Source organism: Gallinula chloropus (genome assembly GCF_964237585.1).
Source record: "Gallinula chloropus genome assembly, chromosome: 6".
NCBI classification, from domain to species: domain Eukaryota; kingdom Metazoa; phylum Chordata; class Aves; order Gruiformes; family Rallidae; genus Gallinula; species Gallinula chloropus.
In genome coordinates, this window is record NC_140091.1 from 22,611,872 (window position 1) to 22,636,380 (window position 24,509).

A 24,509-nucleotide genomic window follows, 5' to 3' on the forward strand; every position below is an offset into this window, starting at 1 on the left:
TCCCAAGTGCATTTTTTGCTTTAAAGAGTTAAAAACTCTCCAAAATCCCACTTAAAATTCTTTGCTGTAGCTGTTAATTTTAAAAGGCCCTCAGACAGTACAGGAATGGGCATGGAGTTCAGCAAGGAAACAGAAGAGTTTAGGTACTATTAAAATGACGAGTTCTGTCTTAAAATACAATTCATCATTTCAAAGGGTTGCTTGTGGCACAGGATGAAGAAGATTCTTTAGAGCTGAGAAGAGGCTGAACTCAGATGTAGCAACTAGTTATTCAAGTGATTGTATCTCAATTCCATTTGTTTTATGCAGTCCAAGCCACAAACATACAATATTTTAGAAGAAACAATTCCACAAAGTGGAAAAAAATGGTAACCAAATGTGTTTGGAGAACTGACTTAATAGAAACCATGTAAAGGATAATTTGAAATTCTTTCTGAACGTCTTACTTGATAATTTGGCAGGCTGCCACTGAGAGAAAAAGACTGCTAGATGTAGACCCACAGACAAAAGCATTGAACAATGTTCTGTGGTATCCACAGACATCTCTGGATGGTATCACATTTTGAAAAGACATATGCTCTGACATGAAGGATATGAGAAGGAACTTGAAGATCTGGCTGGGTACAGGGGAAGGCTATGTGTAATTTGGAGTGCAAAACACGTTGCCAGTGATGCTGTGAATGCCTTGAAGGTGCCACCTACACCCTGCGTGAGCTTAGCTTCTTTCAAAGGACCATGTCTGTTGGCATTGGGCATTGGCTGGGCTGGCTTAGACCTGTTCCTTTTCCATATTTTTATTTTTTAGGCATGAGCTGTATGGAATTAAAAGGGATTATTGAAATAGAATTTCATACCCATGTATCTTTTCTAGGTTACTTTGATGGATGCCAACTACGTTATGGATGAGACTCTTGGCACATCCACATTTCCTATATCATCTCTCAAACTGGGAGAGAAGAAGGAGGTCCAGTTAATTTTCAATGATGTAAGTTGTGATATTTATAGCTTTGCATGTATTGGTGCAGCTTTGAACATGGTGGAGAGTTCCTGAAAGAGCACCTGAACTAGGAGACCTGAACTTTTGTGTAGACCAGGACAAGCCATGTTTCAGTCCTTTATCAGGTGTCTGAATCTTACCTGTGCTCCCTTCTGGTTAGATAAAACTTCAGAAATCAGAAGGGGATGGTGCTAATACAGGCTGAGTGACATGTCCTGAGGGCTTGTGCTGTATCTGATGTTCCTCAGAGTATTCCCTCAGTCATGCTGTTGAAGCATAAGGAAAACCTTTGGCCTGCTCCCAGATACTTGTCAGAAGGGCATATTGCTGGATGAAAGGAATTCTAAGCCCATTTCTGATCCTATCAGTGCACCTCAGTACTATGTGTGTGTGTTTTCTTAATACAGAGCTATGTTTTGAATTCAGGAAGGGATTAGAATATATCATACAATCATAGAACCATAGGATATCCTGAGTTGGAAGGGACCCATGAGGATCATTGAGCCCAACGCCTGGCTCCACGCAGGGCCAGCCAAGGCAGAGCATGGGGCTGAGGGCATTGTTCAGACACTCCTTGCCCTCAGCCCAGCTCAGTGTTGTGACCCCTTCCCTGGGGAGCCTGTGCCAGTGCCTGACCCTCCTCTCAGTACAGATCCTCTTCCCAACATCCAACCTAAACCTCCCCTGGTGCAGCTTCATACTGTTCCCTTGGATTCTATCCCTGCACACTAAAGAGATATTGGTGCTGCCCCTTCACTCCCCCACGTCAAGAAGTCACTGACTACGATGAGGTCTCCCCTCAGCAGCCTCCTCTTCTCCAGGCTGAACAACCCCAGAGCCTTCAGCCTTTCCTCATAAGCCTTCCCCTCCAGACCCTTCCCCATCCTCGTTGCCCTCCTCTGGACACTCTCTGATAGTTCTCGTACCGAGGCGCCCAAACCTGCACCCAGTACTTGAGGTGAGGCCGCCCCAGCGCAGTGCAGAGCGGGGCTGTGATTCTGTGATTTACAATTCCCATTGGAAAGGGCAGGTTTTCCCTGGGCTGTCAGCAGGTGCGCAGGATGTGGGAGGCCAGAGGCAGCTTTACACCTCTGTGACCTTAACTGCTCTCTACATGTCATGCAGAGGTTCAGCCTGAGCTGTGGTAGCTCGCTTCCTAACGATCGCCTCCAGAAAGGGGGAGGAAGACGCTGTGGGTGTGTGTCTGTGATGCATCTAAAGGCTGTACTGGCGTGTTGGGGACCCCTGGTGAAGGAGGGAGCTCAGCGAGATGAAATCCCTCCCATTTGTCTTGGTCCTGCCAGCCTCACACTCCGGAAATCTGCCAACCAAATGCAAACGGTGGTTTAACCAGCATTTTAAACCCTTTGCCTGCAGAGAGAAGTGCTCTGTGATAGAATCACAGAGTCACCAGATTGGAAAAGACCTTTAAGATCGTCAAGTCCAACCGTTCCTGTCCTATACTAACCCATATCCTTGAGCACCTCATCTACCCATCTGTTAAACACACCCAGGAGTGGGGACTCAGACCCTCCCTGGGCAGCCTGTGCTAGGCCCTGACAACATTTTTGGGGAAGAACTTTTCCCTCACAACTGATCTGACCCTGCCCTGGCACAGCTTGAGCTCATTCTGCACCTTTCTGTCAGGTTAGGTGTAGGTGGTGATAAGGTCTTCCCTCAGCCTCCTCTTCTCCAGGCTGAACACTCCCAGCTCCTTCAGCCTCTCCTCAAAAGGTTTGCTCTCCAGCCCCTTCCCCAGCCTGGTGCCCTTCTCTGGACATGCTCCGGGGCCTCGATGTCCTTCTTGTAGTGAGGGGCCCAGAACTAGACACAGCACTTGAGGTGCAGCCTCACCAATGCTGAGTCCAGGGGCACAATCCCTGCCCTGGCCCTGCTGCCATGCTGGGTCTGACACAAGCCAGGATGCAGTTGGCCTTCTTGGCTGGCTGGGGACACTGCTGGCTCATGGTCAGTCATCAGTCACCCAACACCCCCAGGTCCTTTTCTGCCTGACAGCTCTCCAGCTGCTCTGCCCCAAGCCTGTAGCGCTGCCTGGGGTTGTTATGTCCCATGTGCAGCACTCTGCACTTGGCTGTAGAGAGAGGAGACAAACCCAGAGATTATGAGTTGGGTAGTTCTGTGTTTTTTCCAAGTGAAACCATTATTGAGTGGCACTTACTCATATGTGAATCTTTCAGAAACTTAAAAGCAGTCACTCTTCTTGTTTGACAATTCCAGTGTATTTAGCAGTGGATAAATGTGGTGGCTCTTGCAGAACACAGTGTCATTCCCTTCCAAGTCTGTGCTTCCCAAGTCCATGTTTCCAACACATGGTGGGTATGGAGTTCTCCCAGTGAACTGGGATCAAGTGTCTGGCAGTAGAAACAAAGGATCCTAAGTGTGTGGAGGCCATTTGATCCATTCAGGCCAGAGATGGATGGCACTTTCAAAAAGAGATCACCAGTGGGAGAAAGCCAAGACAATAGCATCTGATTTTCTGCTGTGCTCAGTGCCAGTGGTGTATTCTGGAATCATGTTGTGTGCTTTGGAAAAAAAAAAGGAAGTTCTGTAGACAAGAAACTCATTTGTGTATTTCAGAAGCTTCAGGCAGAATCACAGAATGTTAGGGGTTGAAAGGGACCTCTGGAGATCATCTAGTCCAACCCCCTGCCAGAGCAGGATCACCCAGACTAAATCACACAGGAACACATCGAGGCAGGTTTGAATGTCTCTAGAGAAGGAGACTCCACAACCTCTCTGGGCAGCCTGTCCCAGGGCTCTGCCACCCTCACAGTGGAAGTTTCCCCTTGTGTTGTTCCTCTGCTCCAGCTGGCACCCATTGCCTCTTGCCCTATCATTGGACATCACTGAGAAGAGCCTGGATCCATCCTCCTAACACTCACCCCTTAATGTATTTATCGACACTGGTGAGGTCACCCCTCAGTCTCCTCCAGGCTAAGGAGACCCAGCTCCCTCAGCCTCTCCTCATCCTTTTTTCTAAAAAAGAAGCCATTTAAAGAAACATTCTGACAGTAGGGTTTTATGTCCCAGTGATGTAACCATATTTAAATGTTTCCTGTTCAGGTCACAGAAATGACTTTGGAATTATCTCTTGAAGTATGGTAAGTATCTCATATTTTAAAAAAGGGAAAGGTTGAAAAAAAAGGTATTTTTTGTTTACTCTGTTAAAATGTTCGTAAAAGCATGTCAAGGGGAACGTAAAAATTCCTTTCTTTAACATAAAATTACCAACTACAGGTAACTTTTTTGTCCTTTGTCTTTTTGCCTCTTCCTAAATGAAAACCCAAAAATCATCTTGAGGCATCAGCAGAAAAATCTATGTCTAAAAATAAATTACTGAGAACAAAGCATTTAGAGTCTTTTTTTTTTTTCCCTGTAGCTAATAATAGCACTACTGAGCACTGTAACTCAGTGTTAAGAGTGTGGGACTCTTTCATAATGGCTCTGGAGACTGACAGACATCTCCCCCCAGGGGGAATTTCTGTTCAACATTTTCTCCAAGTACAGGTGCTTATGTGGGTGGCCCTTGAGACCACTCCTAAACCTCCCAGGGCTTGTGCACAAGTATTTCATTTCTCTGAGGCTAAATGAGCAGGAGATTCTTGGCTGTGTCCTACTGCTCTTAGGCAGTAGGCTTTGAAATACGCCAGGCAGAAGGATCTGATGAAGTTCTGCTCTGCCCAGAGCAGCAGGAGCTGGAGCTGCAGCTTTTAAGTCCAGCACCGTGGTCTTTACTCAGCCCTGTGCACGTTTGTGATCACAGAGGCCAATCCAGTTTGCACTGAGATCCATACAGCTTTTGCTTGCAAGGCTGAATGGATCCAGAGTCAAAATTACCCCCTCCTCCTTTAACCTGACCCTCTACCTTCAGAGGAGGATACACTGGTGTCATCCTCATGGCAGCCCTGTGCTCAGTCGACAGGCAGAGAACTCAGATTTCTACATGGTAAATTCAGAACTGCAGCTGAGCAGGGAACCCACCTGCTGCAGTTCAGCTGAGTTCTTCTTGAGACCACATCATGCACCACCAGAAGCTGGGAGCTCTGCCTTTGGCTCTCACTGGTGTGTGAGCAGGGAGGTTTCTATTTCAAATGCACGGCTTAAAGATGCAGCAGTGCCTCTGGCCTCTGCAGCCATCACTCTGTGAAATCAGATGATGTTGTTATATCACAGAAATACTTTCTTTTTCCTTCCCTTCCCTCCTCTCCCTTCCCCAGTCCCCTCCCCTCCTTTCCCCTGTCCCCTTTTCTCGGCATTTAGTCATGCTCCCATTCATCTCCCTGGGTGGTCTTTGTTCTTCTGCCGTGAATGATGTTCGTTGTTACAGCCTGTCTGTTTTGCCCTGCAGCTCCTCCACTGACCTCCGGTTCAGCATGGCTCTGTGCGATGAGGAGAAGAAATTCCGGCAGCAGAGGAAAGATAATATCATGCAAAGCATGAAATCATTTCTGGGAGAGGAGGACAGCAAGAACTTAACCAACTCCCGTGATGTAAGTTCACCCCAAGATCAGGATCCCCTTTGGAGTTCTGCATTTGTCTCTCAAAGGAATGAGTGGGGCTTGGGGTGGAGAGGAGATCAGTGTGGAGGTAGATGGCAGAAGGAAACAAAAATGCTTTTTCCTCTGTGCACCTACGGTATTTGGAATGGAGAATAATCTTCCTGGGGCTCTAAATGTATCAATTAGAGTTTAAGGAGACAAAATCCTGAAGTGAAGCTTCACATAAATAAGCTAGGTCCATTATGTGTGAAAGGGTGAGACTGTGTGAGTGCCTTTGTAGGAGAGAAATCACAGCTCATCCTTTGCACTGGCATTTCACACAAACTGCTGTAGCTTTCAGCTGGCTCTCTATTATTTTATCCCTTAGCAGGCCATGCCTGGGTTAAAGTGGGTAAAGGAGATAAATCCCTGCTTCCCTTTTGCTCTGCTTCTGATTTCTGTGCTTCCTTAAGGTGCTGGTTCTGAGCTGATCAGCACCTGACAAGTGCCTAAGGGCTCTGTGAAACACCTGCTGTGTGGGAAGTGTGGGGTGGCTCTGGGCAGGAGCCCCCTGCAGAATCTGCCCTTGCATGCAGGATACCCAGCCTGGGCTTTAAAATGGCCTTGGCTGCACGGCCTTCATGTCTGAAGGACTGGGCAGGGAATGAGCTGGTTTAACAGTAGAGTCAGCATAGAAAGTTTTCCCTTTCCCTTTCCCTTTCCCTTTCCCTTTCCCTTTCCCTTCCCTTCCCTTCCCTCTCATCTCTAGCTCATTCTATAGGAATATGAACTTAATTCTTAGAGAAACTCCAGCTTTCACTGACTGTCTGGAAACTGTGCCAAGCCAACAGGTGGTGGTTTGGGTCACATCAAAGTGAGGAAGGGTGCACAGTAAACTGGGTGTGGATGTGCTTTGCAAGGAAGAGGAGAGAGTCTGACAATATCATACACGTGTTATTTGTAGAGCTATAAATTGTGTACATCCTGAGGGAAAATCGTCAAGGTTTCAGGTCAGCTATTTGAATCTCACCAGAAGAGGCATTTGTGGCTGTGACAGTGATCTGCTCTTCTACAGCAGGGTAGTGTCCTTCTCAGAAAGGATGCAGGTGTTATCACAGAACAGTAGGAGTTGGAAGGGACTCCCTGTGCTCCAACTTGAGGCCATCGCCCCTTGTCCTGTCCCCACAGACACTGAGAAGAGGCTGGCCATATCCCCCTGTGTCCCACCCTTCAGATATTGACAAACACTGATCAGATCCCCTCTCAGGCTTCTTTTCTCCAGGCTGAACAGCCCCAGATCACTCAGCCTTTCCTCGTAGGGGAGATGCTCCAGGCCTTTAATCATCTGCATAGCCTCTGCTGGACTCTCTCCAGGAGATCCATGTTTTTTTTATACCAGGGAGCCCAGACCTGGACACAACACTCCAGGTGGGGCCTGGCCACGTTCCTTGATCCAGGTAGCACTGGAGTGAGACTGGGTGCCTGAAGTATCAGTCCTGTGCAGGTGGTATGTGTGCACGAGCTGTTAATGGTAGGTAAGGCTTGCTGTTCTTTATGTCAGCATCTTGCCCAGGTCTCCCTCACCATCTCATATAAGCAAAGCTTATCAGTTAAACCACATCTTCCAAGAGCAGGCAGTAATCTCTTAATTGTCAGCTTATCAGCCCTAGGAAGGACTGAGGTAATGAGATCCTCCCATTTTTCATATGCCAAGTGTCTATTTTTAAGCTGACTTGTCAGAATATTTTTAGCTGCTTCCAGCGATGAAAAAACCCTTTTTGTTCAAATTCAAATGCAGTTTTGTTTTAATAATCTGCCATTTTTCCTTTTACTGCCACAGATGGGAGATAGCAGGAGGCTTCACAGGATGTCTGTAGTCTTGACATGGCATCAGAAGTCGGGAGCCATTGATAATGAGTATTATTAGCTGTCTGTGAGTCATTGTTTAATCTCAAAACAAGTCACTCAATCAAAGTTCACCTAAGTTTCTTCCTCTATGAGTAGCAACATGTGTGCCTTGCAGGGTTGCTGTAGGACTGGAATACCTGTGAAATAATTATACATCCCTGCATGAGGAAGTGAGTGCTTCCAAATTTCCTTACCTGATCTTGAGACACACTCAGAAGACACAAGGGATGATGCTTCTGGAACCTGTGTTCCTGCTCAGTTTGGTTTGATCATTGTTGTTGCTTTAAACGATTTTCTAAAAATACTGTAATCAGTTAAAGAAATTGTGGAGTTCTCTAAGGCTGGATCACAGAGCCACAGAATCACAGGGGCTGGAAGGGAGCTCCAGAGATCATCAGGTCCAACCCCCCTGCCAAAGCAGGATCCCTGGGACAGGTCACACAGGGAGGCATCCAGACGGGGCTGGAATATCTCCAGAGAAGGAGACTCCACACCCCTCTGGGCAGCCTGTCCCAGGGCTCCCTCACCGGGAAGAAGTTCTTCTGCAGATGGCTGCAGAAGTTCCTGTGCTCCAACTTGAGGCCATCACCCCTTGTCCTGTCCCCACAGACACTGAGAAGAGGCTGGCCATTTCCCCCTGTGTCCCACCCTTCAGATATTGATAAACACTGATCAGATCCCCTCTCAGGCTTCTTTTCTCCAGGCTGAACAGCCCCAGCTCACTCAGCCTTTCCTCATAGGGGAGATGCTCCAGGCCTTTAATCACCTCCATAGCCTCTGCTGGACTCTCTCCAGGAGATCCCTGGCTTTTTTGTACCAGGGAGCCCAGAACTGGACACAACAGTCCAGGTGGGGCCTGACCAGGGCAGAGTAGAGAGGGAAGATCACCTCCTTTGAGCTGCTGGCCACACTCCTCCTGATGTCCCCCAGGATCCCATTGGTTCTCTTAGCCACCAGGACACACCGCTGGCTCATGGCCAACCTGTCATCTACCAGGGCCCCCAGGTCCTTCTCCACAGAGCTCCTCTCCAACAGCTCACTCCCAGCCTGTACTGATACATGTGATTATTCCTTCCCAGGTGCAAAACTCTCCACTTGTACTTGCAAAACAGTTTTTAAATAATCATCTGGGAACCCCATGGCAATTATTTTTGGACCATGGGGGTTTTTGTGCCCTGTGTTTCCAGGACATTTGGATAAAAACATCTCCATCGCTTATTCCCAAAACAAGTTTAATATGGTTTTGCTTTTTTGTTTTTTGCCAGATTACTGGAAAAGATGATTGAGCTTGCTATTCTTAAAACATATCTTGTTTCCCAAATCCTTCTTTTTTTCATGCCCAGTTGGGTGATGAAGCAATCCGCGTGTGTCAGGATGAGGGGCCCGTTCCTGCAGTAGAGCTGTGTGGTGCTGAGCTCACCTGCACAGTACAGTGCCTCACAGGTCCTAGGAACAGTACAGATGGATTGACAAACCACTTCACTGCGTTGTTCCTCTTGTTCAGTGGGTTTTGTTTCAATGATACACAAGCTGGTTTCTCCAAAACTAGCTTGGGTGGGTCCGTCAGCATTGTGCCACGCCAACCAACCGTAGGAAAAAGCAAGCCATGCTGTCCTGGCTGTTTGGTGGCTCAGATGTGGGCATAAACAAATAGAATCAAGTGTGGCATTGAAGGACAGTGGCCACAAGTTGGAGCACAGGGAGTTCTGCACCAATCTGCAGAAGAACTTCTTCCTGGTGAGGGTGAGGGAGCCCTGGGACAGGCTGCCCAGGGGGCTGTGGAGTCTCCTTCTCTGGAGATATTCCAGCCCCGTCTGGATGCCTCCCTGTGCAACCTGTCCTAGGGACCCTGCTTTGGCAAGGGGGTTGGACCCAATGATCTCTGGAGCTCCCTTCCAGCCCCTGTGATTCTGTGATTCTGTGGTGATGAGGCCAGGGATTAGACCAGTGGGCTTTTGTCTCCAAGACTTCTGAATTCAATTCACATTTCTGACATTCACTTCCTTGTGAGTCACTTAAGTCTTGTCTGCTTGAGTGGATTTAGTACCTCTGTGCCAGTTTTACTGATGATATGTTAAGAACTTTGAGTTCATAGTGCCTCACAGAGTGGAGTGCATCATCCCCAGCCTAGGTATGGGGCGGAGCATGCACCCCATCTTTCTCTCCATCCTTTCATGAGATAGCTTCTTGGTTCTCACTTTTTACTCTGCTGCTAATTCACCCCTGCTTCTGCCCTTATTTATCCTCAGTGGCAATTTGAATGGTGGGTATAAGATGGGCATATCTCAATTCTGCCATTTCTTGACCTTAAATGTGTTGGAAACTGAAGTGCAGTTAAAAAGCTGCCTGAACAAACCTGCCTGCTTGGAAATGTGCTGTACCTTCCTCTGCAGAGCAAGAAGGGACTCTTAAACTTCATCAACTGACTTATCACAGAATCACAAGGTTGGAAAAGACCTTTTAGATCATGGAGTCTAACCGTGCTAAACCATATCCCTGAGCACCTACCTGTCTGTTAAACACACCCAGGGATGGTGACTCAGCCCCCTCCCTGGGCAGCCTGTTCTAGTGCCCGACAACCCTTTTGTGGAAGAACTTTTCCCTCACATCTGAGCTGACCCTGCCCTGGTGCAGCTTGAGCCCATTCCTCCTCGTCCTGTCACCTGGCTGAAGAGACCATCGCCCACCTCTCTGCACCCTCCTGTCAGGTCAGTGTAGGCAGTGATAAGGTCTCCCCTCAGCCTCCTCTTCTCCAGGCTGAACGCCCCCAGCTCCCTCAGCCGCTCCTCGGAAGGTTTGCTGTTCCTACTCTGTTTGGTATCAAGTGGAAACGAAGAGATACTCTACAAACACGTAGGTCTGTATACCCACCCTCCCCTCCTGTAGGAATCTTTGTTTCCCAGTGGATTAAGTATACAGGAAACATTTGCTGTCAGGATGCTAGTGACTCCTCTCAGCATTCTTTGTTGATCCTGCTTACAGATCTCTCTGTGTCCTGAAGGAAACTCAGATTTTCCCCTGTGCTCGTGCCACCGCGCTGATGAGTGGGCTCGTTGGATCGTGGTGCTTTGGAAGTGCTCTCACATACTTTTTCCGGGCTTGCACCTGCAAACCACCATCTTCATCCTGTTGGGATTTGTCTTTGTAGGTTAATTAGGTAGTGTTTGTAAAGAGCTTTCAAAGCCTAACGTAGATGATTAAATTGGTGATTAGTAAGATGGCTCTTCTGCTCCGTTATTGGGGTGTTGGCTTAACAAAACATGCACGGCCTGAGTCCTTACCTTTGTTCTGTCATTTCTGGACAGATCCCTATCTCTGGAGATGCATCATGAATGCTGATGCCTGTGAATACCTGTGGTTTCTATTACTAAAGCTTGACACAAAGATAATGCAATAATCCCACTTGCACCAGGAATAAGCAGTTTTTGTGGAATGGAAGCCTTGAGAAATGTCTCAACAGCCTTGGTCATGGTGCATGGTCATTTCCATGTGATGATGCCTTTCAGTCTGCGGGGCAGTTTCAGGGGTTGGAGTGTGGAGGCTGCAGGAAGAAACTGAACTCAGCAGTCTCATGGTTCCTTTTCTTATAACTAATCCCATCTATTGGCACCTTAAATTGCATTTCAGTGACATTTTTAACTGATTAACAGTTTGATCAGATAGGGGCTTCCTGCACAACTCTGTAATTCTCTTTATGATTAGTAAAATCCAAGACGTTACCTTATCGCCCCTGAACAGTGGAACATTCTTCTAGGATTTGGAAACTGTGAGCTAGGTGGGATCTTTGCTGAAACACTCGCTGATGGCAGCAAGTTAGCTTGTAGAATCACAAAATCATAGAATTATAGAATGAACCATAGAATCATAGAATGGTCTGGGTTGGAAGAGACCCTAAGGATCACAGAGTTCCAGCTGACACCAACCTCCAGGCCTGGATCTACGCAAGGTTGCCCAGGGCTCCATCCAGTCTGGCCTTGAACACCCCCAGGGATGGGGCACCCACCCCTCACCACTCCCTCTGGAAAGAACTTCCCCCTAAGATCTCATCTAACCCTTCCCTCCTTCAGCTTCACTCCATCCCCCTTGTCCTGCCAGTCTCTGCCCTTTGAACAAGCTGATTCCCCTCCTGTTTCTCTGCTCCCTTCAGGGACGGGAAGGCTGCAATGAGGTCCCCCTGCAACCTTCTCTTCTCCAGGCTGAACAAGCTCAGCTCCCTCAGCCTCTCTTTGTAGGGGAGGTGCTCCAGCCCTCTGATCATCTTTGTGGCCTCCTCTGAACCCTCTCCACCAGTCCCACATTTCTTGTGTTGGGCTGCCCAGCTTTGTACACAGGACTCCAGCTGGGGCCTCGGGAGGGCAGAGCAGAGAGGGACAATCCCCTCCCTGTCCCTGCTGCCACCCCTCTTCTGATGGAGCCCAGGATCCCATCGCCCTTCCGAGCTGCAAGAGCACACTGCTGCCTCATGTTAAGTTCCTCATCCACCAGAACCCCCAGGCCCTTCTCAGCAGGGCTGCTCTCTAGGAGCTCTTCTCCCAGGCTGTAAATATGTCTGGGATTCTTCCAGCCTAAGTGCAACACCTGACACTTGTCAGTGTTAAGCCTTGTCTCTCCGTGTTTTTCAGTGACTTCCAAAATAACCTTCTCCATAATTTTTTCAGACCCTGAAGTGAGACTGACTGGCCTTTAATTACCAGGCTCTTCCTTCTTAACCGTCTTCAGAACTGGGATAGCATTTACCAGCTTCCAGTTGACTGGGACCTCTCCAGACTGTTAAAAACCAATGGAGTTCCGTCCTTGGTGTGGTTTAACCCCATCCAGCAGCTGGGCCCCTTGCAGCCCCTCACGCAGTTCCCATGGTGGGGTGGGGGAGAAGATTGGAGAGTAAAGTGATAAAGCTCCTGGGCTGAGCTAAAGACAGGTCAGTAGGTGGAGCAAAAGCCACATGTGCAAGCAGAGCAAAGGGTGGAGTTCCTTCCCCACTGCCCATGGCAGCAGGTTTTCAGCCATTCCCAGGGCAGCAGGGCTCTGTCACGTGAAACTGGGACTTGAGAGTACAAATGGCATCACTCCCAGTGTCCCCCCTTCTTCCTTCTACTGCCAGCTTTATATGCTGAACCTGATGCTGTATGGTGTGGAACAACATCCCTTTGATCACTGGGATCAGCTGGCCTGTCCATGTCCCCTCACACCCCCACCCCCCGTTGGCAGGGCACTGTGGGAAAAGTCCTCGACTGCTTGGCAGCAACTAAAACCTCGGTGTGTTACCAGCATTATTCTCTCCTTAAACGCAAGCCCAGCACTACCCAGCTGACTGAGCTCCTTCAGCAGCCCAAAGTCTGCTCTGCCCATGTCCAGGGTCTGGGTTTTGTTGGCATTTTTTCCTGTGTCCCCTATCTTAATTTCCCTTCTTGGAGAAACAATGCAACGGGAGGGAGCAGCTCTGAAGTCAGGGCTGAGAAGGCTGGGGAGTAAGAAGGAAAGGGCTATGAAATGAACCCTCTGTAGATACAGTTTCAATATGGTGCTGCTTATAAATGGCTCTGCATTTGCTCACTCTTCTATCTCTTGGTAGCTGAGGTGTTACACAGATACTCACAAATTACCCTTACCTCTCCTGGCATTTTAGGAAGGTAGCTGTACATTTGAGACTGTCTTCATGCTGTGTATTAATATCAGATGTTTTAATTATAATTCTAATTATAAAATGTGTTTTTAAACTCCTAGCCTAAATATGATTTGTCTCTCCTGGTTCTGATTAGTAGCTTTTACTGCTTCTGGCTCTGTCCCAAAGACAGTGTTTGGATTAAAGCTGGATTCCTTTAAAAACTCCCGGGGTTTTGTAACTAGTTTATGTAAAATGTAAATTTATTATCTTCTCTGTTTTGGATTATGGGTAAGGACAGGAATTCTATGTAAATTCTGAGTATATCTTCATTTAGAACTCTTGCTGAAGTGGCAACTTCTTCGAATAGATTCTAATTCTTCAGAAAGCAGGAAAAGAGAGTTCTAAGTCACAGGGCACCGCGGGGTCATCAGCTTGTGAATGCCGAGACCTGACGTGGTTTATTCACTCAGTTTGTGGACCTCTGGGTTGTAGGTCTGAAGCAGTGCTGCAGCTGGGTGCAGGTGAACTGAACTGGAAACTCCATACATTATTTCACTAGGCAGGAGTTACTGACTCGCAGACTGGTCGGAGTTGGAGGGGACCTCTGGAGATCATCTAGTCCAACCCCTGTGCCAGAGCAGGATCACCCAGATTAGGTTACACATCCAGCTGGGCTTGAATGTCTCCAGAGAAGGAGACTCCCCAACCTCTCTGGGCAGCCTGTCCCAGGGCTCCATCACCCTCACAGTGAGAAGATTTTCTTTGTGTTCACATGGAACCACCTCTGCTCCAGCTTGTACCCACTGCCCCTTGTCCTTTCACTGTACATCACTGAGAAGAGCCTGGCTCTGTCCTCCTGATACTGACCCTTTACTTACTTATAGACATTAATAAGGTCATCCCTCAGTCTCCTCCAGGCTAAAGAGGCCCAGCTCCCTCAGCGTCTCCTCATAAGGAAGGTGTTCCACTCCATCACCTTAGTGGCCATACGCTGGGCTCTTTCAAGGAGTTCTATGTCCTTCTTGAGCTGAGGGGCCCAGAACTGGGCACAATATTTCAGGTGGGGTCTCACCAGGGCAGAGCAGAGGGGGAGGAGGACCTCTCTTGACCTACTAACCACCCCCCTTCTAATACACCCCAGGGTGCCATCGGCCTTCTTGGCCAGGAGGGCACATTGCTGGCTCATGTCATAATGTTAGTCTTTGACTTTCAATATTTATTTGTTTGCTTGTTTGTTTGTTTAATTAATTAATTAATTGACCTGAAGAAGACTCAGGCATTTCCTTTCTGTGCCTGTAAGGAACCCAAACCGGAGGGTTCTGTGCAGTGATAGTATCGTGCCCTGTTACTGGATAGAAAGTGCTGTAGAGCAGAGCTGTGGGAGACTTCTCTCACTGCCAGATGTTGTGAGCTGGCAGCTCCCCCTCTCCTGGGAATTCATGCTTCTTCCTACCTTGTGCTGCCTCAGTCGTATCTTCCTTCTTGCCTGCATGGCGACTAGGCACATTTAGCATCCCTTTCTATCCCTGTGTGGCAGGAGCTGTGTCACACACCATCTGCTTGCACCTCCTGGTTGCTAATGGTCCCTAGGTATGAGACATGTAGGAGGCTGGAAGGAGGTCTGCTCTGCCCCTTTGTGAGTTGTCCACCTTGGCAGAGCCTCTCATGCTGCTGGCTGGTTCACGGCTTCCCTTGCTCGGGATCAGCAGTGCTGTTCCCATGAGTCCTAAAGCCCTCCTGCCCTTCAGCTCTTCATGAAGAAGAAGGGACTAAGTAAAAAATAGGCAGATATTCTACATCACTCTGAGGCCCAGAGACTCTAGAGGGGCACAGGTAGCTTCACAGGTGGGATTATGGTACTTTTCCATTCTACACAGTGTTTAAAAGTCCTGTGTCAAAGTGTTTATTAAAGTATTTTGCTGTCCTTTTACACACATGCCACTAAGAGACCGCAGAATGCTGCCTTTTTGGCTTGCTAGAGTGTTGGTGCACAGGTGTGGAGAATCAGAGGGTTCTTCTGTGCTGTGAGATCTCTGAGGGGGTGACCTACCCATTGCACAAGGCTGGTATGTTTGGCCAGGGGTTGATCAATACCGTTTCTTTACTACTTTTAAGTCTTCATGGGAATTGGTGTGGTGATTATGCTCTTCTTGTCTCTGCAGGTGCCAGTGATAGCAATACTGGGTTCAGGAGGTGGATTTCGTGCCATGGTGGGGTTTGCTGGAGTCATGAAAGCACTTTATGAATCAGGAATTTTAGACTGTGCGACCTACATCGCTGGTCTCTCAGGATCCACGTGGTAAGTGCTTCTCCTTTTCCTGTTCTTCATCTTTTTCTTCAGGAGGTTCAGGAGTGGATTTTCATGAGAGTTGACTTTATTTCCAAGGTTGTCATTTGTAGCAAATTATATACCATCAGTACTGAGATAGGTCAGTGGAGAAGGTCCACTGGGGGAGGTGTTTCAGCATGTCTGGAAGGGTGAGGACAGCCTGGTCTCCAGATATCTTCCTAAGAGCTTGGAAAGCAGGAACAGGTCAAAAGAGGTGCTATGGATACGCACCCACATTGCTGCACTGCCAGCCAGTACTGTGCACACTAGGACTGTGTAACTGATCCCTTCATCTTGGTTACAAACAACTTAAGAATTCAAATTGTTGTTATAAATCCAAAATATTTTTCATGTTCCTTTATTTTCCTGATGAAATAAAAAGATAAACACTTTGGGAATTGAAGGGGATGGCTTGTTTGACCTTAAAAAATTCCTGAAAGATCTTACACTCCATTTTGGACTCAGTAGTCCCCTTCTCTGGCGATTTACTGGGGATTGCTAGGATCTGCTCACCGATTCTCTGTTGGTGTAAGGAGGTGTAAGCAGATCTATTGCAGCTTGTAGGAAAGAGAATCACAGAACCACAGGGGCTGGAAGGGAGCTCCAGAGATCGAGTCCAACTCCCCGCCAAAGCAGGGTCCCTAGGACAGGTCGCACAGGTCGGCGTCCAGATGGGGCTTGAATATCTCCAGAGATGGAGACTCCACACCCCCTGGGCAGCCTGTTCCAGGGCTCCCTCACCAGGAAGAAGATATTGATAAACACTGATCAGATCCCCTCTCAGGCTTCTTTTCTCCAGGCTGAACAGCCCCAGGTCACTCAGGCTTTCCCTGTAGGGGAGATGCTCCAGGCCCTTAACCACTTTCGTAGCCTCCACTGGACTCTCTCCAGGAGATTCCTGGCATTTTTATACTTTCTACGCAGAGCTCCTCTCCAGCAGCTCACCCCAACCTGTACTGATACATGTGATAAAGTGTACGGACCGAGTGCTGTGCTGCTGGGCATCCTGCAGTGGATTGTGTCCCATCACTCCCATTGTCACTGTTTGACTTGGAAATTACTTAAAATAGTTTGTTAGTCAGATGGGAGAAAAGATCTTCCAAGATGTCTCAATGAGAATGCTGCTGTGACGTAGGTATGATGTCCTCCTGTCTGACTCAATGCATTCTTTAGCCCATTGACAAGAGCAACATCACCTGGAGAAAATCAGCGGCGTCACTGTGTGAAAGGCACTCGCTGGGCATTACCAGCTCAGGGCTGTGAGTGCAGCAGGACGCTTTGAACCCCAGGATTACATCTGCCTCAGCCACTCTCCTGAGCGAGAGGGTTTCCCTTCTCCCTGCCCAATGCCTTTTGTTGTCTTGGCTTTTATAAAATTTGTCCCAAATTACACTTATTACACATGGAGAAACTATTTGTTTTGAAGTTTCTTAAGTGAAGTGATGTAACATTTTTAAAGGCTGTGTGATTTCCATCAGCAGAACACATCTATCAAATTCAGTCCCGATTTTGTAACTCCCTGACTCCTCCTTAACATTACATTTTTTTCATCAAGTGATTCTGTTTTCCCCCCCTAACTTCAAAAATCAGTTGTAGTGTCAGTGGATCAGGTTGCAGTAGAGGATGTTACATCTTAAAAGAAATGTTGGGCTTTTCAAGGGAGTATCCAAAATGTCACAAAAGAAGACTTAATTATACCCAGGGATTTTTTACATACCAGTGTGAATACTGGAGGTGCATCTGAATCCAGTTTAGGGCCATCTGGCTCAAGAAAGGTGTGACAGACTGGATTAATCCCATCAGAGTGCCACCTAGGCAGTCAGGGGGCTGGAGCATATGGGAAACTAAGGCAGCTGAGTTTGCTTAAGCTTGGGGAGGGGGCAACGGTATTGGTGGGGAGAGGTCTTTCTGTTCTCTTCACCTGCCCAACAGGTAGCTGTAAGATAACAGGCTTCTTGGAGGCACACAGAGAAGGACAGGGGGTAATGGCTGGAAGTTACAAGATACATTTAATTTGCTGTTAGGCAAATGACTTTACAGTGAGAGTGGCCGGGCACAGGAATGCATTGCCGCATCCTTACTCGACTGGGCTGGGTAAGGTGTCATCCTCTCTGACTCAGTGAATTCTTCATGTGAAAGTGGAACTTGACAGAACAAAGCCCTGAACAACCTGATCTGACTTTTAAGTTGGCTCTGCGCTGAGCAGAGGTGGGAATAGAGTCCTCAAGATTCCTTCCAGCCTAAATTGCAAGATTATATGAATATCTCATTTCTTGAGAGGAAGGGCAAAAGACTTCAGATGGAATAGCTAAATATAAATGAGCAGGGAGTTTGCCTGGCATGAATTTTTCCCCTGGTTTAGCTCTGAGCAATCACATGAATTTTGGTTCCACACATTCTAATGCAATTCTCTAACCCCAGAGTTGCTAACTCTTTTGGAATCAACAATGATCTGTGGGTTCCCTCCCCAGTTATTTTTCACTTGTGTGAAGCTTGCTTTCCCCTTCCCACACTGGACAGAAAGCTTTCAGGTTGCCAGAAGGTTTTGAAATTCCAGAATTGTGTAGGAACTAGAGTAATTCAGATGACTGAACTTTAAAAGACTGGCACCCCTGGAACCTGGGGCTTCTCTCACAGGTTGTTTGGGGCAGCAGATTTAGCACTGCCTGTCAAGAGACCTGGATGTCAAACTGCAGAAGGCAGAAGGTACTGTTGGGCTGGGTGAGAGCAGTTGGATTGGCAACACAGTGTGCAAACTTCTCCCTGTGTTTCTAGGGAATGGTCTCCAATGGTCTGTGGGGACAGGACAAGAGGCGATGGCCTCAGGTTTGAGCACAGGAAGTTCCACACCAATATGGAAAGAACTTCTTCCCAGTGAGGGAGTCGTGGGACAGGCTGCCCAGGGGGTGTGGAGTCTCCTTCTCTGGAGATATTCCAGCCCCATCTGGACACCTCTCTGTGCCACCTGACCTAGGGACCCTGCTTTGGCAGGGGGGTTGGATGGGATGATCTCTGGAGCTCCCTTCCAACCCCTATGATTCTGTGATTCTGTGTGTAGTCCATGCTCTGAAAAGACGTCAGTCAGCTGGCCATGAGGTCCTTTTTTGGGAAAACCCAGGTGTGAATACATAGCTGTTTGAATGCAAGCCTATAAAATCTGTATTAAAATAGCCAGGTTATCTGCACTGATTCAGGCAGGAACATATGTTGGAAACAGTTGCATTTAAACAAATTTGCTTTTGCTGGTGGTGACATCACCTATTCCGACTTCTCTTGCCTGATGAATAAATAAATGGACACTTTGGCACTCCCTTTCTTTTTTTCCTATTGCTTGGGAATAACTCTCTTCTCTTTCTTCTTTCTTTTCTGAAGGGTGGAGAATTCCTTCCCTGCAGGGAGAGGCAGGTTTTCGCTTGTTCCCTCGGGTGCATGCCTAACCTGGGAGCAGGGCACTTACCTCCCTCGTTGTTTCTGTCGTCCTGCTTCAACCTTGTCCACAGCTCTTCGGTCCTGCGTTGTCCTTGCTCCCAGGGAAGCTTGCTGCTCGTCCCCCCCGCGCGCTGATGCACACACTAAGCTTGAGAGGCTGCACAAAGGACTAACGAGTCAAGCTCTGACATCAGGCCAACTTGGATGGGGCCCTGGGCAACCTTGTGTAGCTCCAGGCCTGGAGGTTGGTGGCCCTGCCTGTGGCAGGGGGTTGGAGCTCTGTGATCCTTGGTGTCCCTTCCAACCCAGACCAGTTTGTGATTCTATGTTCACGCGTGTGACAGGGTTCATCATTCTGTCAAGTAAGCTGCCGGGCAGTGATCTCAGGGCTGAGCTCACACAGTGTGCAGCTCACTGCTTTGCAGAGTTCTGCCTGCAGGATGGTATGTGTACCTGAGCCAGCTCATTGAGTAAACAATAGTGAAATGAGCATCTGGTGGCTGCCTGCCTCCAGTGCTCTCCCATAGCGTTACTGAAGCCAACCCAGCACAAACCGCAGTTGTCTGCATGTTTGTCTAAACTTTGTTTGGAGTAAACAAAACTTCAGTTTCCAGAGTTACTCAGTGACAAAATCAAGATTTGCCTGATAGGCCTCTTCTGAATCCTCAGACTCGATTACATCTCTGCGCAGGTTGTAGTTAATGTGCTTCATCTTCTTATGGAAACCCCTAGATCCTGGAAAGCATGCTGCAGGCTACTGTCTGTTAGGAATTTTGGATAGTAACAGTGGGCTGGAGAGTGGCAGAGAGGGGTACCTCTACCTTAGGGTAAAAGCACTGCATGTGTATACGCACAGGATGTCCGGTCTGCCAAATTTAGGTATGCTCTGACACGTGAGAAGCTGTTTTTTCAGCTTAGGAGGAGCCTGTCCATTGTCCCTTCGACAGATAAACAAGGAACACTTCATACCCGTTATGGAAATGTGGAGTGTTTGATTGCATGCTTACATTTAGAACAAATTGTTTAGCTTTCTGTGCCTCCAGAAATAAGAAATGACCATTTACTTTACAAACAGTGAGTAAATTTGTCTGATCTAATCACTAATTGTATCAGATTATTTATGAGCTTATTGTGTCACAGACAGGTGACATCGAACCAGACCTGGATACTTACACAGCCTATTTTCCATTGCAGGTATATGTCAACTTTGTATTCACACCCAGATTTTCCAGAAAAAGGACCAAAGGAGATTAATCAAGAATTGATGAACTCTGTGAGTCACAACCCCCTTCTGCTGCTCACTCCTCAGAAGGTCAAACGCTACATTGAAGCCCTGTGGAATAAGAAAAGCTCAGGGCAACCCGTCACCTTCACAGATATCTTTGGAATGCTAATAGGTGAAACACTTATCCATGATGTGAGTTCATTTTTTAAATGATTATTAGAGTTGGGCAACTGTTGTGCAATAACCCCTGTTCCTATTGTTTTGGAATGACTGGTAGCATTCAACAAACCGTCTTTAGCAACAGGAATATTTACATTTATAGCTGAACAGATACCGGATAAGGAACTTATAAAATGCCTTCTTTGCTCTAGGACATGTTTCTGAAGGGTACTTGTTTCTCCAGGAGCAGTTAGGGAAGCATCATGCAGTCAACTCAACTGCTGGGTACTTGCAGCCAGCTCCTAACATCATGTGGCATCCATGAAAATCCCTGCTCAGGCAGTTTCAACACAAAGTTATGAAATGGTGTAACCTCTTTGCACCTTTTGCTGTAAGAAAAGTAGCATTTGCTTAACAAAACCTTAATTTAAAGGTGAAAAATCACTGCTCTGTCCATGATTCCTTGTTTTTCTGAAAAAAAAAAAAAGAGACAATGGGAGGGCTTCATGTATTTTGTTACTGACAAATCCCACCTGACTGCATCAGGCACACAGACCTGAAATTCAGATGAGTCAGGTGAGCAGAATTGGGATTTGATCTTATTGTAAGGTGAAAACATGTTAATAGATCCACAGACTTTTTCTATAAGCCTGTGTCATTGATGAGTACATGTTTCCATGAGGCTTTAAACACTTCAGTGCTGAAAAATGGGCAGCACAGCTTTAGGTAACTGTGGTATAGAAAGTGAGTTTCTAACGGTGGAGGGATGATACTGGTCTGTGAGGTTGGGTAGAGGTCCCTGTTTACTAAGGAGTTAAACAAATGCATGGGTGTTCAGCTTAAATCTGAACCTGAAAAATGGAAATACAGCTCTTGGCTGTGTACAGAGAACACATCTTGGTACTGTTATGTCATAATGACCTTCAGACTCTCTTGTCTGCAGACTCCAGACTATTTTCTGGGGGAGATGCAGATCCTTGGTTAGCAAACATAAGCCCCTTAACAGGCCATTGGCTTCTCTCAGTTTCCTTTGCTGATGTTTCAGAAACAGCACAGGTTGAGAAAAAAATGATGTGATTGTTAATGGCGGTTCTGCATGAGAGCCGTTTCCTTGTTGTCATCTTGTGCAGTAGCCAGAGGGAAAGAGCTTCCCTTGCTCACCAATCCTGTGTTCTTTTTGGCCATGCAATTTTGGATTCCCCCAAGAGAGCGGCTGTGCAGTGCTCAGCTGCCAGCTGCAGCAAAACCGTGACAATGATACATGCTTCTTTCATCTTCCTCTTGTGTCTTTGTCACAGAAAGGGTATGAGTCTGATGCATGGCTGAGGGAGGCCCTCCTGTTGAGTCAGGAGGTTCAGAAAGGAACCCCTGTTCTCTAAACTCCTTCTCAAAGAGCACCCTAGGTGTGGCTAAGGTACAGTCTTAGTGCCAGACTTGGTCAACAGTTCATGTCTAAAGGGTTATATCTGAAGGGTTATAAATATAGCCAAGGTTTGCCTGCCAGAGCCCCCAGAGGACTTCACTGAGACAGGTTCTGCAAAGTTGAGACTAATAGAAAGTTTACAGAAGCAACAGAAACAGTTTGGGATTGCTAAATATGCTAATACATGCTATATATATTAGCAATATATATTGCAGTCCTAATATCACAGAAACATAGAGGTTGGAAGGCAGCTCCAGAGCTCATCGGGTTCAACCCCCTGCCAAAGCAGGGTCCCTAGGACAGGTCGCACAGGGAGGCGTCCAGATAGGGCTGGAATATCTCCAGAGAAGGAGACTCCACACCCCCTGGGCAGCCTGTCTCAGGGCTCCCTCACCCTCACTGGGAAGAAGTTCTTCTGCAGATTGCTGCAGAAGTTCCTGTGCTCCAACTTGAGGCCATCGCCCCTTGTCCTGTCCCCACAGACACTGAGAAGAGGCTGGCAATGTCCCCCTATGTCCCACCCTTCAGATATTTATAAACACTGATCAGATCCCCTCTTAGGGGGTGATTATAATGCCAGCAAAATACCATCCTGGCTGTTCTCACGAAAAGGGTGAAATCACAGTTGCTTACCAGGAAGGTGTCCCTGTCTTGGGTGGAGGAGAAGGAGCACAGCCCATTGACTGCCTCTTTGGGGTCTTCAGTTTCTTCTCTCCCCCACCTGGGGGTAGCTTCCTCACTATCCTCTATAGCCCAGCCTTAGCTGTCCCATCTAGGGGTGACACTGAATATGATTTAGGGCAACCAGGCTGGTGAAAAGGCTGGAGGGCAAATCATATAAGGAGCGGCTGAGGGAGCTGGGGCTGTTTAGCTTGGAGAAGAGGAGGCTGAGGGGAGACCTTATCACTGCCTACAACTATCTGAAGGGAGGTTGTAGAGAGGTGGGCGATAGGCTCTTCACCCAAGTAACAGGAGACAGGACAAGGGGAAATGGCAAGAAGCTGTGCCAGGGCAGGTTTAGGTTGGACATTAGAAAAAAAAAATTTACTGAAAGAGTTGTCGGGGCCTGGAACAGGCTGCCCAGGGAGGGGCTGTGTCACCTTCCCTGGATGTGTTCAAAACAAGGGTAGATGAGGTTCTTAGGAATATGGTTTATCTTAGGATGGGAATGGTTAGACTTGATGTTCTTTAAAAGTCTCTTCCAACCTTGTGATTCTGTGATGCTGTGCTACTGCTGTGCTACTATAGTCTCATATGTTCATCATGTACTGTTTTTAGCTCAGTAGCATCATTTAGCTGCGTGTCGATTCGCAGTTAATGAAGCAAAGGGTCTCTGGGCACTGTGGCCTTCACAGTTCTGTGTAGAAACTCTCCTACCTGTTTGTTCCGCAGCGTCTAGCCAAATCAGGGCGGTCTTGCCACTATAAGGCTTCCTCCGTCCTCCTTTGGCTGCTTCTCACAGTGTTTGTATAAGAGATAAGCAGTGTTTTTAACCTCTCAGGTGCAGTTCCCAGTCTTCTCCCAGTTCTTCCTTCCTGTACTGGGCAGTTGAAAGGTATACAAGGCAACGACTTCCTTTGGCAAGTTCTTCTGTACTGTTTTTCTTGGAAGCAACTGAGCTTGTCCATTTTCCTTTGAGGATTTCAAAGAAAGGAGTAGCCTCCCAAATGACAGCAGGCCTGTAAAAGATCCCTTGGGACATAATGCCTCTCTTTTCTTGCAGAGAATGGACACCACTTTGAGCAACATGAAAGAGAAAGTCAATAATGCCCAGTGTGCTCTCCCACTCTTTACATGTCTCCATGTCAAACCAGACGTCTCAGAGCTGATGTTTGCAGGTATGTTTCCAGGCTGAGTACTGAGTCACTTGTGACATGGAGAGAGAAGTGCATGGCTGAAGGGAAGCTGTGTGTTTTTAGCCTTTCTGAGAATAACTCTGGTCCATGTTGAAATTACTAGTCTTCCGGCAAGGATTAGGGAAGAATTAGCCATGGTATGAAACATTCTTTGGGGCTTAGCAAAATGTGCCTCTGAGCACAGGGAGATTGTCGTTTATAAACAGGACAGGAAGCTGTGAGGTGGAGGGATGTGCCAGGCGGGCCCATCCTCAGGGAGGTTCTGCTGGGTTCTGAAAGGTGATGGATGACTGGACACGTTTGTGTTCAGCAGCTACAGGGACCCAACAGTAGAGTCTGATAATGGGAAGTTACATGGGCATAAGTGATTCCAAGCATCAAATGGACATACTCCTCAGGGATACCATGGACCTGACCCTTTTCTTGGCTTTTAAGCTGCATCTTTTCCTGTCCATGGAGAGACAAACAAGTGGTATTTTAGTCAGTGGCTTTTTATTTCTCCTTTTTATCCCCCGCTCGCTCTTTCTTCTTGAACAATGTAAAATACTGTTGGTAACACAAAAGGGGCTTTTGGTTTTATGTATCCCACAGGTTCTAATCCCAGGTAGTAGCCTCTGTTGAGAGTAGGTTCAAGTTGTGCTGATGCTGTGCAAAGAAAAGGATGTGTATATCTATATCATTACCTGTAACACTGAGAAGGGAAACACCAGGTGGCTTGCCCAGGGTCTGTAAGTCAGGCATTGCATCCACATTTCCTAAAAAAAAGGGTGTTTGGAAAAGTTAATGTTGACACTTTGTGATGGAAAATGAAGTTGTAAGTGAGGTTAATTTTTTTCATGGGAGAATGTCTACTTTTCTCCCTATAAAATTGAAACCTTTTTATTTGAAAACAAAAGTACTTCTTTTTTTTTTTCCCCCATGAGCCTCTGTTTGCTAAGACATTTTCTGTGGGTTACTTTCCATTTTAAAAACGAGATTATCTGTAGTTAATAATTGCTTATGGCTTTCTCTGTGCAAGACCAGAAGCACCCAGAGGCAGGTCTAATTCCTCTAACCTTATAAATTGTTGTAAAAAGGGT

At 47.2% G+C, this 24,509-nt stretch overlaps 1 protein-coding gene across 1 annotated transcript in view; it reads left to right on the top strand.

The window, feature by feature from the left end:
* Nucleotides 1-24,509, top strand: part of PLA2G4A (phospholipase A2 group IVA) — a gene marked incomplete at both ends in the record, with an annotated part of 76,166 nt that overhangs the window by 27,892 nt on the left and 23,765 nt on the right. The window contains 6 exons of the mRNA XM_084265962.1: nucleotides 872-985; nucleotides 4,082-4,119; nucleotides 5,367-5,508; nucleotides 15,172-15,308; nucleotides 19,962-20,184; nucleotides 23,298-23,412. Coding sequence (XP_084122088.1) covers nucleotides 872-985; nucleotides 4,082-4,119; nucleotides 5,367-5,508; nucleotides 15,172-15,308; nucleotides 19,962-20,184; nucleotides 23,298-23,412 — 769 coding nt within the window. The remainder of the gene's footprint in view (nucleotides 1-871; nucleotides 986-4,081; nucleotides 4,120-5,366; nucleotides 5,509-15,171; nucleotides 15,309-19,961; nucleotides 20,185-23,297; nucleotides 23,413-24,509) is intronic.